A 16,182-nucleotide genomic window follows, 5' to 3' on the forward strand; every position below is an offset into this window, starting at 1 on the left:
CTGGGAATTTGGCTGTCACGTGCTATGTTTATGTAATAACTTGCATGTCATTTGTCGAGGAGCTCCCCAGACTGCTCAGGGCCAGGGTTTATGCAACGTCCCAAAGTCACGTGCTGTTCTTCAGTGCACGTTGGCATGATAACATGCAAGAGCACGCTTGATTGTGGCTGCACCCTGAAATGGGGTATTAATAGCAATATTTATGTGGTATGGTTCTATCAAGCTGAACTCCAGTTTAACTTAAAACAAATACCACAAAGTGCATCCAGCTTTATGTTGTGAGGGTTTATGGATGCAGATGTCTCTTTCATAACTGAAAAATGTATATAGTGGTCTTCAGCAGCGTGTAATGAAAGAACTTACAAGATATATAGCAGGGATGGTCTTCAAATAGCTGCTGGGTCCGTGTGGCCAGGACAGAAGCGGTCACCATGCTCTTAAAGGATTCCTATCTGTCTAGTTTTCTTTGCTCTCTTCCTTCTGAGCTGACTTAAAGTTGGTGTGTATACACCCTCTGTGATGTTGAATTTAAATCAGTTTTGAATTTGAATTGACTTTGGTTTTTATCATGAATACAACAGATTAAAACCACGTTGACTTTAAAACTGAAATGGTAGCATTCCTTTGAATCCCAGGTAATGTTAGATCTACCAGAGTCAATGCAGCACTTCTTCTGAAGACTTGCAAAGGAGTTTGACACAAAGTACGACTGTTTCGTGTGGATGAGCTGGTGAAGCTGTTTGCTCTGGTTCTTAGTCTCTCAAACTTTTTTAAATGAAAATCATCCTCACTCTTTGGACAGTATTTCTCTTGGACTATGTGAGCTTTCTATGTGATTTTCTAATTAATATTAGAAGTTAAATATGGTACCTTTCAATTTCATAACAAGAATAAATAGCAAATACAAAAAGAAACCTGCAAGCATAGAAGGAAGAATCAAAATAATTTGTCTTGACTTTCTGGTTACGTAGGGGAGAAAGGAGCTTTCTACTACAAGAATGTATTTGTTTTTCCTTTTCTGCAGGCGTCTGATCACAGATTCCAAGGTGAAATTAAAGTACCAGCATTTAATAACCAATAGTTTTGTAGAGGTGAGTTTTGATTTGAAATCTGTGATGGCTTCGGGAGAGTTTTTTCTCTTGCTTGTGTACTGAGTGAGGCTTCTTTATAAATGTAGAGCAGGTTTTCTTTTGTGTGGTCTCTAATCAGATATAACTACAAATCAGGCTTTTCAGGGCTTGTTTCATAGCCCATTTAGTTACAGCTGTAGTTGTAGGAAAACAGTCAAGAAAATCTGTAGGATTGCAGAAGTGTTATGTAAAAATATGGTAAATATCTGTAGATGAAGAGATTACAAGAGCTATTCAATGTTTATTTTCTTAGAAGCACTTAATGTTTATGGTTATTAAATGCTACCTAAGATGCTTCAGACTGAAAATCATGAAACACCATTCTATAAAGAATAATGTGTCTTAAACATTTGTCATGTGAAGTAAAGCAGTAAAATGCCTTTAGCAAAATACTGCTAGTTTCACTGCTCCCAAAGCACCGTTCTGAGTTTATTTTGATTTTGAAGACTTACCTCTATCCCTCTTTCCTGGTTGTATGTGTTCAAATCCACTGTATTATGGCTTTTTTTTCTTTATTTCATAGTGTAATCGACTGTTAAAATGGTGTCCTGCCCCAGACTGCCACCATGTTGTTAAAGTCCAGTATCCAGATGCTAAACCTGTTCGCTGCAAATGTGGACGTCAGTTTTGGTGAGAACAATAAAGCAAAAGAAGTCAAGATTGCCTTTTACTTAGCACGTTGAAAGTGTTAATAAAATGAAATAATGAAAGCTAATAGAAGTTAATAATTAGTGAACTCAAGTGTCTTTCCCAAGTGAGATCCTTATGTTCACCTTCTTTGTTTATAAGATAGTTAATTTACTTTGCACAGTTACCTGAGTTGCTAGAAGGAAAATAAATCCCTGTTGAATCTAATATTAATACCCAGACTGATGAATGCAATGGATATCCAAATGGAGTTATGGGACTTGAGGGTTTTTTTAGTATGGGTAAGGTTTCCTTGGGGTTTTCCATATTCTTTCAGCAGAACCTCTCAGAAGAACTCCCATGATGTTAACCAAGTTAAATAAAAGTATAGCTGTCTATTTCATTTGCTGTTTTCCCCTTACAGCTTTAACTGTGGTGAAAACTGGCACGATCCTGTTAAATGCAAGGTGAGTATCTCAAAGTTCTTTGCTAAGTGTGCGACTTTGAAACATGTACAGTCAACTTATGTGCAGGACGTGCAGAAATGAAGCACGAGCCTTGCAGCTGTGCACATCGAGAAGCATTTTAGTTCACCTGTTCAGATGGTAACGTGAAAAGAATTAGAGAAGTCTTCCTGGATGCCTTTAGGATGCTTCACTTTATTTGTGAACCTCAGCTATTTGGGAAAGTGCCTGGAGGAGAAGGATGTTCCAGATGAGACCCTCAAGCAGAATTAGGAAGCTTCAGAAGTGAATGCTTTACTTTACAGAGAGTGTTCCTGTACTCAGCATTTCTGCACAGGGCTTCCACAGGGCTGAGGTTTGTGGCATGGAGAGAGTTGGGTCCTGGTTCTGGCACCTGTTTTCATACAGTGTACACTGCTGTTTCTTGTGGAGCTGTCCAAAGCTGTAATCAAACCTGGGATCCCGTGGCCCAGTGTGGAGTTCACAAACAGACGTGCTTTGTGCCTTGAGGAGAGCAGTCTGTCCATCTCCAGCGATGAATGCAACAAAACTTCCTTGGGGATTGGGGAAGGAAGCATTGCCAAAGGTGTAGTGTGTTCTCTGGAGAGACCAGTCAAACCATGTGGTCAGTTAGTTATCTCAAAGATGCAAGCAGGCTTTTGAAATTGTGTTCACTTGATATAGCCGTGCTTCCTCTAAGTTTAAGAGGTAAAAGCCTAAGTACGTGGCCAGGACACCAGAGGACAGTGTAAGTCTAAGGAAAATCCTATGACTTGATATGAAGTTAGCACAGAGGATCTGACTGCATTTTTTGCAAATCACTGTTAAAATAATTCTAACAGTCCTGCATGAAGTTTTTTCTTAGTTGAACTTAAGAACTGCCAGCTCACTGCTGAAGTGTTTGTGCATCAGCTGCATTGTGATGGTGCAGCAGGAAGCATCTGCAGCTAAATGGATTGCTCTTTGCTCTGCTTCCCAACATCACCTCACTATTCTCCCTACCCAATTTACAGCAAGACAATCCCCAAAAGACAGGATCTGGGAATAGTAATAATGGCTTAGAGTTCTGATCCTTTTTCCTATCCTGGTGTGTGTCTAAAGAGTAAGACAGAAGATTTTTATCCACTAAAGGAAGCTTTGTGAAGTCTCATCTCATTGTGGTAGCATTCAGCTCGTACGTGGCTGTGCATTCCTTGCCATCAAAGTAATGTAAGCAGCTCTCTTGGGGACCTTTACGGTTCCTCTCTTTTAACTTCTCCTTTGTTTTTCTAACAGTGGTTAAAGAAATGGATTAAGAAGTGTGATGATGACAGTGAAACTTCTAATTGGATTGCAGCAAACACAAAGGTGAGTTTTTTCCTTGTATTTTATATGCAGTATCAGACTGAAAGAAGAATGGCAATCTAATTCCTCAATTCTAGGAGTGCTTTTTTTCTGTCATGTGTCATGAAGAACAAACATTAAAATACACAATCAGTGCTTGTTTGAAGTGCAGCTGGAGGTGTTACTGCCTCGAATCAGGTTAAATAGGTGTGTTCATGTGGAGGAGTTGATTTGAGACCCAAAGGAAACTCAGATTTCAAGTCTTGGGGCTCCTGTCTGGCACTGATGGCTTCCCCAAGCAAATCAGTGCCTCACTCCAAGTGTGTGAAACATGTTAACACCACCTGTGGCTTGATTCGCCTGCAATAATTTACATCTGCTTTTAAATCCCCTGGGCTGGTCTCTTGAGGAGTTGTTCATTTCCGTTGGGCATCATTCCAGATAGAGCCTGGCAGAACAGCTGTTAGGATTTTATTATGTAAATGTCTTCGTTCCAGCTAGCTCAACTTTGCATGAAACTTCAGCTTGTCTGCATTTGCTCGATTTGGGAGGAATAAAAGCAAGGGTTGGCACGGCAGGGAGGAAACAAAAGAAGCAGATGCCATCAGAGCCAGGAGCAGACCTGGGTCTCATGGCTGCCAGAGGGGTGGAAGAAGGTGGGGAGGGTGTTAGGAAATGGCTGCTTTGTTTTCTTAGCTCTGTTGTATAACTGGTCAATGGTATTGTTTGCAGCGGCGCTGCTGCTTTCTGGGGCTGGCTGCATGTTTTTCATTGAGCTGGAATGTTGTATTATGGTGAAAGCAGAAACACCCATTGGTGAAATGCACAGTTAAAATCATGCTGAAACTGTGCAGTCTGTTGCTTTTTTCTGTTTCATGGGTTGATATTTGTGTGGTCCCTGCTTGGAGGCTGAGTGTTGCTCAATAAAACGAACATGGCTTTTTCTGGGAATAACGTGCTCAGAGATGAACTGTAGCTCCAGAACTAAATCGCATTTATTCCAAGTTTGCTTGGTCTTCAGATATTGCCTATGCTAAACCTGAGGAAGAAGAGCCAAATAACTTGGAAAGGGTTGAGTATGCATGCAGCTTTTTTAGCCTTGGGACCCAAATATTTGGAATATTGCCTTGTAGCAGCCTTATTTTTCATGTAACTAAGGGGGTCAGGTGAGCATCTGCTGCCCTCAGGGTGTTACTGATCGTAGCTTTAAAAGCTCCACATCCCATCGTTTTAAAACCAGCATCTAGACTTCGCCATCAAGGAGCCATGCTAGTGGTATTTAAAGCATAGCTCAGAAGTAGGATTGAATGTCAGCAGTAATAACTTGTTGTGGGAAACACCCATCCAGAGGATGGTGAAGAGAGGAAATGAATGTGGCCAAGCCATGTTGGCATCAGCCCAGCTTATCTGTTAGTTCCTGCAGTCTGGTGTCAGTGGCAGAAGAGATGCTGCCCTTGAACACCGCTGTCTAAGTTACTTCCTCGAGATGCAAGATGATGCTTTGGAGCTCAGGTGCGTTGAGTTTCTTCACTTTGAAAAACCTAGAAGGGAATTGGATCAGATGCTGTTTTCAGTATATTTCTGTTGCTCCTGCTGTCTCAATTTCTGGCATTTTTCGAGTTCTCTGAGCATGGCCCTGAGCTGCAGTCCTGTCCCTCATGGTCTCTGTTCAGGGAAGAACACTTCCCAGCTTATCGTGGTAGAGGTGCAACCAAAAATACTACTATTCCTGGAATGCGTGTGCTTGAAGTCTGGGTAATGCTTTGTAACAGGAGGACATGAGATAGGCTTATTCCACCTTGCCCTGGGAGGCAGAATAGGGGAGGAACATCAGGCAATTGTTGTGTGAGAGAGTAGAAAAATGAACGGAATTGATTTCTGCTCACAAACTGGAGTGACACGATGCATTTTTTGGTGAGTTTTGTGCAGTGATCTGAATGAGAATGAGTTTGAGGAGTGAGTTTTGTGGTCTCCAGTATAAGTTGGATATTGCATTATTTGTTCTTAGGAGGACTGTATGCTTTTTTTTTTAACTTGCCTATACAAAAGATAGCAGCTCTTGCTGTAGTCAATGGTCTTGCACAAAGATGAGCTGTGTTCACGTGTGAGATCTGTAAACTAAATTCAAATTGAAGCCAGTGCAAGTGTTATCAAGCCTTTAGTTCTCAATCTTTTTCAGACAAAAGGGTTGAAATCTTCAAGGTTTTGTGTGTTTCTTTTTCTCACTTTGTTACACAAACTTGGTTCTTGAATAGTTGCTTTCTTGGATAAACTAGGCAGCTTTCTGGTGCTGTGTGGTTTCTGTGGCTTTGGGAACCATGCAGATCAACTACGGTTGAACCTTCAAAGGATGAATGAAGAAAAACACAATTTGAATTTGTGTATTTTAGGCTCATAAAGTATATCAGGACTGCCTGAAAGGAGCCTAGGAGGAAGAAGGGGAACAAAACCACTGGAACAAGGGTTTTGAAGTGGATTTTTCTGTATTAGTCTTTCAGCATCTTTGAGTATTAAGGGAAGAAGAAGAAAGATGTTAACAATCTGGTATTCACCCAAGGCACTGTTTTTTGTTGCAGAATTAAATTGATAGTAATGAGCGCTGTTGATCTGATACTACAAGTGCCCTTGCCTTACTGCTTTTGGCTCCATCTCATTATCTTCTGGGCTAGACAAGACCTGTACATCTAATGTGTAAAACAAGCAGTTTTTTCTTCCTTCTTCACAAAAACTATTGGACTTTTTTATCCTTCAAGAGAGACTGCAATGGCACGAACCCATTTCTCTTTTCAGGTCACTTTTAATGCCTCAGTATTTACTCTCACTGTACTTTCTGGGAGTCCTGCATTTGTTCTAACCTGGCAGAATCCTGCAGCCAGCTGATCCTTCCTGGGTACCAGCAACTAACTTTGTTCTTTCATTTCTCGCCAGCGTGATGTTGTGTCAGAACCACAAACAGCATTTGCCCCAAGATGTCAAAGTGCCATCTTTCCTCTCAGCTGAGCAGGCATTGAAAGTATCCTGCTTTGCTCCCTGATTCTAGGTGCTGTCACAGTGTACAGTTTTGTACTAACTATAGTTAAGATCAGTAGTGGATTTTGTGGAAGTGCTTCGTGAAATCTGTGTGGCATTGAGGATTCGTCTTTTAGGGGAGGTTACAGGTGGAGGCGTTGCTGGCAGAGCAGCTGATGTACATCTCTTGCCTCTGGGAGCCCTGGAGAGGGCTAATCTGTTTTGCCTGCACTGACCTAAGAAATGTGTTTCTATTTAGCCTCCTGTTTGCAAAGTGGCTTGCGGTGTTTTATGGACATGCAGCTTTTTATGACAAAATAGAGATTGTTCTCCTTTGGGAGGTTTGTCTGGGCTGTTGTTTCAAAGTGCAGTGTGTGAGTGCAACACCAAATTGTTTGGGGTGGAGCGATGCTAATGAGGTCACTTCTGCATCATGATATGATAGATAACGTGCAGCATAATGTGCTGGTTGAGTAATTTGATTTGCTGGCTTTTATTTTGTTGCTTGGCTGTAATTCTCAATAAGGTCTGCCTTCCGTATCCTCCTTATGTATAAATCTCCCTCACTCATTCCATTATTGGCTTGAGTGGTTGCTGCTTTTTTCTTTCCGCTGCTGTTCAGTGTTTTTCTCATGGCTTTTCCTTAATTTTTAATGATGTTCAACTATGATGAGCTAATCAGGCTGGGATTTTCACAGTTGTGACAGATTAAGCTAAACTTGAGTCCTGGTGTTTGTGCAGGACTGGGAGAATGAGAGGGGCTTCCTGGAGAAGACAAGCAGATAGTGTACTGGTACTGTCTCTTTTGTGGAAACCATTTTGTGGCCGAAGCTCACAACTGGGTTAATTAATTGGGAACAATCTTACCTGACTGGACCTTCATCTTATGGGCAGCCCAGTGGAACTGGTGTGAGAGAGCTTGCAAAGGAGCTACTCTGCTTCATTTACTGTTTGTAGCTGGATAAGCATTCGTGGTAGGAAAGAAAGCAGGGCTGCATCGTTTTCCTTTTGTGCTTGCTTGCTGCTCAAACCTATCAGAGCGCCTAGCCAAAAAAGCCCTGGACCAAACAAAATAACCAGCCAGCTTGCATGCAGTGTATTTCAAAGCACAAGAACAGAAGTAACTGCAGAAAAAAGCCTTCATCAAGCTCCCCGATCTGGGGAATCTCATCTATGTGAAAAGCCTAGGTTAGGAACTGGGCTTGGTCCTCTTGCTCGGGGGCGACCTGCTGATGGGATGGAGTGCTGCTGTTCTCTCCTGGCAGGATGGCTGGGAGAGCAGCACTCTCCAATCAAGAGCCCTAATGGCTCCCTTCAAAGGAATGGCTGCACCCTTGTTCAGGAAAACCTTGTTGGTTGTGTGATGTCACGTGCTTCTGCTGCTCAGTCCTTCATTCTTCCTCTTCAGAAGCAGACAGAAGGAGCAGAGCAAGGCTTGGAAAAGACAGAAATGAAATCATCATTGAAAAGAGGGGGAATCATTAAATGTTTTGTGTTGAAAAGCCCCTCTAGATGTCATCTTGCTCAGAATCCTTTGCAAGAAGGAAAAGTAGCTCAAAACACTTGAACTGTTTTGGCCAAAAAAGCAGCTGTGATCTTTTATGCGAACCTCTTCTCCCTTGCCTGTCTTCCCCTTGTAACACATTTGTCACTTCTGATCCGTGTTGGACTCTTGCTCCTTTTGATTTATTTTCTGAGCACTTCTCAGTGTGCAAATTCTACTGTCCCTTGCAGTACAAATAGGCAAAGCTGTATGCAGATCTTGCTCGTGGTGATACTTGAGGCACGTGGAGTGAGAGTACAGGAATCTATTGGATCGTGTCCTATATAAAAGTAGCAGTTGCAGACTGCTGTGTGTTAGTTACCTCCTTTACTGAGAATAATCAATACTGAGTGTTGGAATAGGAAATCATGCTCACAGTGTCTCCTCTGGTTAGCAAAAGGTAATGATGTGTTCCTGACTGGTGCATCTGCATTATGTGACCATGAGTAAAGTGCTGCAGGGACAGGAACGAGTGGCAGAAGAGCTGGACTGCCTTCCTTTGCTTGTAGGGGCAGCATGGGGATTTTTTTTTTTGCTGTTCAGGCTTTGGGTATTCAGTAGGGGATAATACAGAAGTCTTTAGGATATTGCAGAAATCTTTTCTTTTGAGAGTTCTACTTGAGTTGAATATTGTTTTAGGAAGTGGCCACATTCTGCAGATGTATGCGAGGGATATTTTAAAAATAAAAATAAAACCAACCTATTCCCCAAAGATTTCACTGTGCAGTGCTGCTCTTTGATGTATCCTCCTACTTGGCAGAGGCCTCATACCTGAAAAGGAAGCCCCACGTGGGCTTCTGTAGAAAAGTCTTCAGTGAGGTGTCACGTGAAGAGGAAAAAAGGAGCCTGACAGGAGATGTAGAAATGCCCCAGGAGGAGAATTGTCTTTTTAGCTGACAGAAGCTTCTTTAAAGCACAATAGATTATTGCTGCTAGTTTTTGGATACTTCTGGGATGACATTTTACAACTGCAGGTGTCTCAGATTGATAGCAGCATGGTACCAGCTCACTGTTAAGCTTGTTTCAGGCTTGAGTGCTGCAGTGAACCACACACTTGACAGTGAGGAAAGCCAGATGCCTTCCCCTGGGTAATTATGGATCATCAATCAATACTACCGTAATTTTGGAGAAGGTTGTGAAAATAACCCATCCAGTTTACTGCTAGTGATGTGCAATAGCAGTGTAGATGAAATGTGTTGTTCCTTAGAGGTTTCCAGTTTATTTTGTTTGTTTGCTATCTGGTAGCTCTGAGTTTTGGTATTAAAGGCGTGACTTGGAAGAAGAACTTAAAGATCAAAGGGGAAAAGGAAATTGGGTATTTCACTTGATATGCCATTTCTTGGTGCTGTGGGAACCCTTCTAACTTCAGGACGTGGTTAAGGGGTACCATGCCTAAAAGTCCCAGGACTAAACCTGTTTTGCTTCCCCTGCTAACTGTGCTCTGTGTACTGTCAACAGGAATGCCCAAAATGCCACGTCACCATTGAGAAGGACGGGGGCTGCAACCACATGGTCTGTCGGAACCAGAACTGCAAAGCTGAGTTCTGCTGGGTGTGTCTGGGCCCCTGGGAGCCTCATGGATCTGCCTGGTGAGTTTGGAAGTGGGCTTTGTGGGGAGGTGAGGAAGCCATGAGAGAAAGAGCATTTGTTTGAACTAGAGTCTGGCATCTTTGTCCCTGTTACAGGTACAACTGCAATCGTTACAACGAGGATGATGCAAAGGCAGCAAGGGATGCACAGGAGGTGAGTCCATAACCTTTGGTGGTAAGGGAAATCAACTCTGTCCCATTCTTTTGGGCTTTCTGTAAACAGACATCAGCCCCAAGGAATTTCCTGAATTTGGGCATGAATCCAGAAGGCACCAGCAGCTTTGGATTCCTGTCTTGTGTAAGGTTCAAAATCACTTTAGCCCATTTTAAAGAACACGGTACCTCAGTTGTTATCTGTCGTGCTGCCTTGTCTATTTTATAGCAGCTCTTTGCATGAAGTCATCATACTGCAGGTCAGACAGCACTCCCAGCACCCTTTGGAAAATGTCTTCACTGCAGAGTTCTTAATGCTAATCCTGAAGTATTTAAGCACAGTAGACTTTTTAAGTTATATAGCATAGACTTCAGTTATTCCACTAATTATACTAGGAGGCCTGACGTAAGGAGAAATTGAGAGTGAAGCTGCAGCTACATTGAACTGCTTTGTGAATATGGCTAGCACAGCCAAAACCCCTGCTAACTTTTAATGGGGAGGAATTGCGTGCTGTGTGCTGCAGCTTGCAGAAATCATTTCCTGCACCTCTGTCAAAGTACTGTTGCAGCCAAGAACCCAAGTATTTCCTGCAGCCCCACCTCCTGCAGATAGGATGACTTGGCCTGATGCGTGCTACCCTTGTACAGACTCTGTGCAAGTTGAACCATGCCCATGTTGTCCTTGTTCTCAGCTGATCTGTCAGTGAGAAGAAAATGAGATTAATGACTGTGTATTGAGTCATCTTGGATCTCTTGTACTGCATAGCACGTGGCATCTTCCCCTGCCTTGTAATTGACGTGCCTAGGCAACCTAAGGTTGCCCTCTTAACACAACCACCATAAATTTTTAATTAGAATTCCTTAATAGCCAAAAAAGGAAAATCTGCTTCTGGCTGTTTGTCATGACACTGGAAGCATTTATGTCCTCGTAACTTGAGATGGGAGGCTGAAGTTAAAAACTTCAGGCTCCAGCAGTGTGATTCTAATTATTTTTGAGGCTGGGAGTGAAGATGCTGCAGCTGTGGTGGGAAGTTCACCACATGACAGCAAGCTGCAATGGGTCTGGCCCCTCCTCTGGGCACAGAGTGAGGGTTAACAGTGCTGCACACTGTTGGCCAACGAGAGGAGTGGAAACTCCTTTGGAGAGGAAGCTTGTTCTTAGTGTCGGGAAGAGCCTTGTGAAGGGCTTACTTCTCTCGTAGCCATTACTTTGTTTTAACTATTTCTTTTCTTTTTTCCTAATGGGAATTAACGCAGAGATCCAGAGCAGCCCTGCAGAGGTACCTGTTCTACTGCAACCGCTATATGAACCACATGCAGAGCCTGCGCTTTGAGCACAAGCTCTATGCTCAGGTGAAGCAGAAGATGGAGGAAATGCAGCAGCACAACATGTCGTGGATTGAGGTGCAGTTCCTGAAGAAAGCAGTTGACGTCCTCTGCCAGTGTCGTGCCACACTCATGTACACTTACGTCTTTGCCTTCTACCTCAAAAAGAATAATCAGTCCATTATCTTTGAGGTAGGAGAAAACGTGGTTATCAGGAGCTCAGATAACAAAGATGAGTGAAATAGGGGTTTTCAGTTTGGAGAAATTGTTGTCTCCATTTGCCATGGAAGTTTTCTGAATTTTCTGTTTGCAGTATAGCAGCCCTGCTAGGCATTATGTAGGTGCTCTGCTGGCAGAGGAGGCAGAGTTACAAGTTGCCACACTCTGAAACAAGAAAAAGGATCAAAGTTCTGGTTTTGAACTGGCAAAGAATGCACAAAAGCTTAAAGCTGGTGTTTTGCATTTCCCTGGCCTTTTCTAAGGGCGCTACCATTAAAACTGCACTTGAAGATTTAAATGATCTGCTTTGCAGGTGAAACTATTAGCTATTTGATTTGAAACGATCCTTTGCTGGTGCACAACCTAAGCAGAAGGCTTCTGTACTGTGTGCAGAACTACTGAGCAGCAGTCCAAGCTGTGCTCTGATGCTGCAGTGCCTGTACTAGGAGTCAGCAGAGGCTTTGCCAATGCTGAGGATAAACAAATAGACAAGGGACACAATGGGAGATAATTTGGCCTGTACCACACTGTACTGCTAGTAAGGAAAAGACTTTTCAGGCCTGCCAAGATATTCCGGATTGAGAAAGACATAAGACTTGCTGGTAAATACACAGATTCTGTTCTGATGAAATTTCTTCTCTTTTATTCATGGTTCTCAAACCAGGCTACTTTAGTATTATATTATGCAGTTTCACTCTCATGTTTTTTTTTCATTTGGACTGATGAAAGAAGTTTCTTCCTCCTAAAAAATACTTTTTTTTTTTTTCCCCTCCGTCTTTGCAGAATAACCAAGCAGACTTAGAGAATGCTACAGAGGTGCTTTCTGGGTACCTTGAGCGAGATATCTCCCAAGATTCGCTGCAAGACATAAAGCAGAAAGTACAGGATAAGTACAGGTTTGTTCCTGAACAGCTATCTCAGAGCTGCCCTACCTACTGTATTGTCATCCATTGTGGTATGCTGTGGTGTGGTAACTCGCCAAGTTGGCGTTTTCTCCAGTCATGTCCCTGGGACTGCTTGATGTCAGCCTCCTGCTGTGCTTTGGGATCCTCAGCCTGCCCCTGAGCCTCCGGCAACAGCAGAGCAATGCCTTGTGCCAGCCCCTGACATCTGGTGACCAAAAGCAATGGCTCTCCATGCACTGCGCAGAAGGAGCACTGAGGAGTGGCCAGGGCTGAGACAGACCTGTGCAGGCAGGTCTAGGGAGAACAAGGAGTGACTTTGTTGTTCCCAACCCATAGTTTTGGCCTAGGTCAAGTTGCTGTAATAAAGCAGTCAGCTCTTTCCATTGTCTGTTGAGTCTGCTTGCACAGCACGTCCCTTGAGCAAAAAGCGAGTGCAGAAAAGCTGTACTGAGTGAGGAAAAGGGAGAGAAGCAGCCTGATCAACTCAGGAAGAGAGCAGGAGAGCTGGGGCCCAGGTGATACAAGTGCCAGTGCTCTTTGTAGTCCTGGGGGAATTGCTTTTGCGCAGTGGAAAAACACAAAGCTGTAAAATGCGAATGAGTCACAGGATTATGTCTTCTTTTTTTGAGGCGTTTTGACAAAGTCACCAAATTTCTTACATCTAACTTGGGGAAGAAATACGCCCAAGTAGCATAAACTGTAGTGATGAAGGGGACGTGAGGGCTGGAAGCAGCCATTAGCCTGCGGTGGGCCAGTGGCCCGTTCTGCTGTGCAGGCTGGCAGCGCAGCTGGCACTAGGCAAGGCTCACAGACTTTTGGAGGCATTTGATAAATGGCCATTAAGTTGGGTTGGCTGTTTGCTTTAGGTCCTGTGAAACTGAATGTTCTTCTAGGAATGATTACGTCTATCCAGAAGAAATTAGAGCATAATATGGCTTGAATTGCCTGAAAACAGCATCCCAGGCCTGCCTTCATGTTTCTGGAAAGCCCGTGCGTATCTGTCAAGCCTGTGCAGGTCCCAGTTAACTAGTTTGGTCACGTCTTAATCATGTCCTACACAGTGCTCTTTGTGTACTGCTTATGGAATAACGATGGGAGATTGGGACCAAGGATGTTACTGAGGTGGGCAGGTGGGGTTTGAAGAACTGGGAAGCTCATCTCCTACTTTGCAAAAGCGCTTCTGGAAAGCAGGATTAAACCCCCATCACTACGAAAGAACTGAAGTTGGGAAAGCAGGAACTGTGCACGTTGGCTATCACATGCTTCATTAAATCAATGGGACTTTGTGTGTGATGGCTTGTGTTGCAGCAGCTGATAGCAAGGGGAAGAGACAGAGCAGTTCTATGCAGATAAATCTGTCCCATCTGATCAGGTACTAAGCACTAACAGTGTGAGAGCTGCTCATTTATAGTTTGCTCCTGGAACCTGAATACTTTAAATGTTTTTTCTGTTTTTATCTTTTTAGTTGGCTAACGCACTCAAAATGAACGTGGCATCTTTTGATATGTTCCTATGAAATCCCTTTTCCTCACTATCACCCTTTCTGGTAGGACTGTACCTAAATCTGGAATCAGTTTATTTGCAGCTGTATCAGTTGAAACGAGTGTAGGTGTAAAGAGCTTACAAGGCATTGGAGTTAGGGGGTGAAGCTTCTCTTCCAGCCAGGCCAGTCCCCTGCCTGTAGTCTGCTCTCAGTGCTTGGCCACTTCCATTGGGAACCAAGCAGGGGTCAGCATCCCCAAGATTTTGCCCAGCCTGCTCTGGGTTTGCTGTGCACCAGCTTGCCTCTGAGAGCGCTCTCTCTCATTTCAGGTGTCACTGCTAAACTGTGCTTTGGCTTTTCTAACTAGCAGCTGCCACTTCTTCATTTTTCAGTTATTAAAACTCTATTATTCAGTTATTTCTCAGCTCTAGGGACTTCGGGGATGCTTTTGCATGGAAAACTCTAAATTTGCATGATGTTTTTTCAACCAGGGACCTGGAGCGAGTGACTGGAGTAACTGAAGTCTTAATTAGCGCTGTTAACTGGCTACAAATATAAAGCCCTTCTCAGGGGATACCCCCTTTTGGAAGCAAGGCTTAATTTAGGTTTGCATTACTCAATGCTGGGAAAGAACTGTGCCTCCTAACCTACTTTCTCTGTGCTGTCCCCTTCTGCTGCAGATACTGCGAGAGTCGACGAAGGGTTTTGTTGCAGCACGTGCATGAAGGCTACGAGAAGGACCTGTGGGAGTACATTGAGGACTGAGACTGGCCCCGCATAAAACGAACTCTGAAACTTTTACCATCTAGAGTGCTGATGCGATAAAAATAAAACACACACAAGGCACTATGCCTGTTACACCGCTGGTCTGTAGAACCGGGATTCTGTTTTGTTAACAGAAAATTTAAGTAAATTATATTGTAATAAAAAAAAAAGGTAGATAAACCATTGTACAACAGTATTCTAGGCGGCCAATAAGAGTGACAGACTCACTAAAAAAAAAAAACACAAAAAAAAAACAGCCCTCCAACTTTAACTTGTAACGTAGCTTCATTTTCCAAGCCAACTCCTTTTTCTTTTCTATCTTTCTTTTCCTGTGTGTAGTACAGATGAATTTAAACCAGTTTCTTGACACTGCTTTTCATGTCCAAACCAGCCATTTTGATGTACTTTGGTAAGGGGGGATGTCTCCCGCCCCCCTCCTCCTCTCTGCCCCCCCCCCCAACTACATGGATGAATGTTGATTGGCTCCTTGTAAAGATGACTTTTTGGGGAGGGGAGGAGGGGGGTACACAGCAAGGAAAAAAACTTTGTATATGACTTTTAAAACAGAAAAAAAAAGAGGACAACACAGTATTTTTCAAAGTTGTATATAGCGCATATGCATGGACAAAGAGCAAGCGTGGCACGTGTTTGCATAATGTTTAATTACAAAAAAATATTTATTCTTTAAAAATCTTCAAGATTATGTCTATTTGCTGTGCATTTTCTTTCAGTTTGATTTTTTTTTTCTCTTGTTCTGTTTTCCCTGGGATGGGGTGGGGGAAGCGTGTGCTGGTGTAGTGACTTTTTTTTGAAGACTTTCACCAGAGAAGCTGGAGTTCTCCTCTTCACGCAGTTCCTTTACGTCCGTCGGTCTGTGCGTACCCTTTGCTGGTGACGGACTCATCCCCCTGAGCTCCTGACACTCGGTATCCCGGTGTGCATTGCATTCATGAAGAGTGTATGTTGTGATTCAGGATGCTTTGTCTTTTTTTTTTTCTTTCCCCACACTGGTACTGCTTGACCTGTCCCAGCCCAACTCCGCTGTTCCCATCCACGCACACGGCCGCGCTCTCAGCCTGGAGGAGCTGTGTGTATGTGTGTGTGCTTAGAGTTGTTTTCTTATTTCTCTGAACTCCGAGGCAGGAAAAGGAGGGGTATTTCGCACCACTTCTCCAAAGATTATGGCAAGATTTCGGCTGTGGATCTCCTCTCCCATCCCCTCTCATCTGTCCAACGGAGCGCTCCTTGCTGTTCAGTTTCACTTACATTATAATGAGTCGTAACATTGAAAAGGAGAGATGATGGAATTGTCTTTGTGTTTGTTTTGGGCTCAGTTTCCGGGCACGGTGTCCCGGCCACTATTTAACACTCCATCTAGCGCAGTAGAAATTGAAATCAAGGGGGTATTTTTCAATTAAAAGGGGAAAGAACTAATGAGCTAGCTGCTGAGTCCATTTTTATGATTTCTGTAACAAGAGCTATGTTAAAGTAAACAATTGGTGGTGGTTTTATTAAATCTACTCCTGTATAGGAACTCCTCCTGTGGTATTTTTCGCCAGGCCTCGAGCTCTGTGCAGCCTCCGGGGGGAGGAGGGGCCGAGGGCGGCTCCGCAGGGCAGGGCCGGCTCCGGGAAACGCCCGCAGCG

At 43.4% G+C, this 16,182-nt stretch overlaps 1 protein-coding gene across 1 annotated transcript in view; it reads left to right on the plus strand.

The window, feature by feature from the left end:
- Positions 1–15,239, plus strand: part of ARIH1 (ariadne RBR E3 ubiquitin protein ligase 1) — a 40,460-nt gene extending 25,221 nt beyond the window's left edge. Inside the window, exons 6-14 of the mRNA XM_010717119.3 lie at positions 1,025–1,091; positions 1,654–1,760; positions 2,182–2,224; positions 3,497–3,568; positions 9,555–9,685; positions 9,782–9,839; positions 11,096–11,356; positions 12,167–12,279; positions 14,452–15,239. Of these exons, the coding sequence (XP_010715421.3) occupies positions 1,025–1,091; positions 1,654–1,760; positions 2,182–2,224; positions 3,497–3,568; positions 9,555–9,685; positions 9,782–9,839; positions 11,096–11,356; positions 12,167–12,279; positions 14,452–14,536 (937 nt within the window). The 3' untranslated portion in view covers positions 14,537–15,239. The remainder of the gene's footprint in view (positions 1–1,024; positions 1,092–1,653; positions 1,761–2,181; positions 2,225–3,496; positions 3,569–9,554; positions 9,686–9,781; positions 9,840–11,095; positions 11,357–12,166; positions 12,280–14,451) is intronic.
- Positions 15,240–16,182: the final 943 nt, after the last annotated feature.

This window comes from Meleagris gallopavo, chromosome 12 (assembly GCF_000146605.3).
Source record: "Meleagris gallopavo isolate NT-WF06-2002-E0010 breed Aviagen turkey brand Nicholas breeding stock chromosome 12, Turkey_5.1, whole genome shotgun sequence".
NCBI lineage: Eukaryota > Metazoa > Chordata > Aves > Galliformes > Phasianidae > Meleagris > Meleagris gallopavo.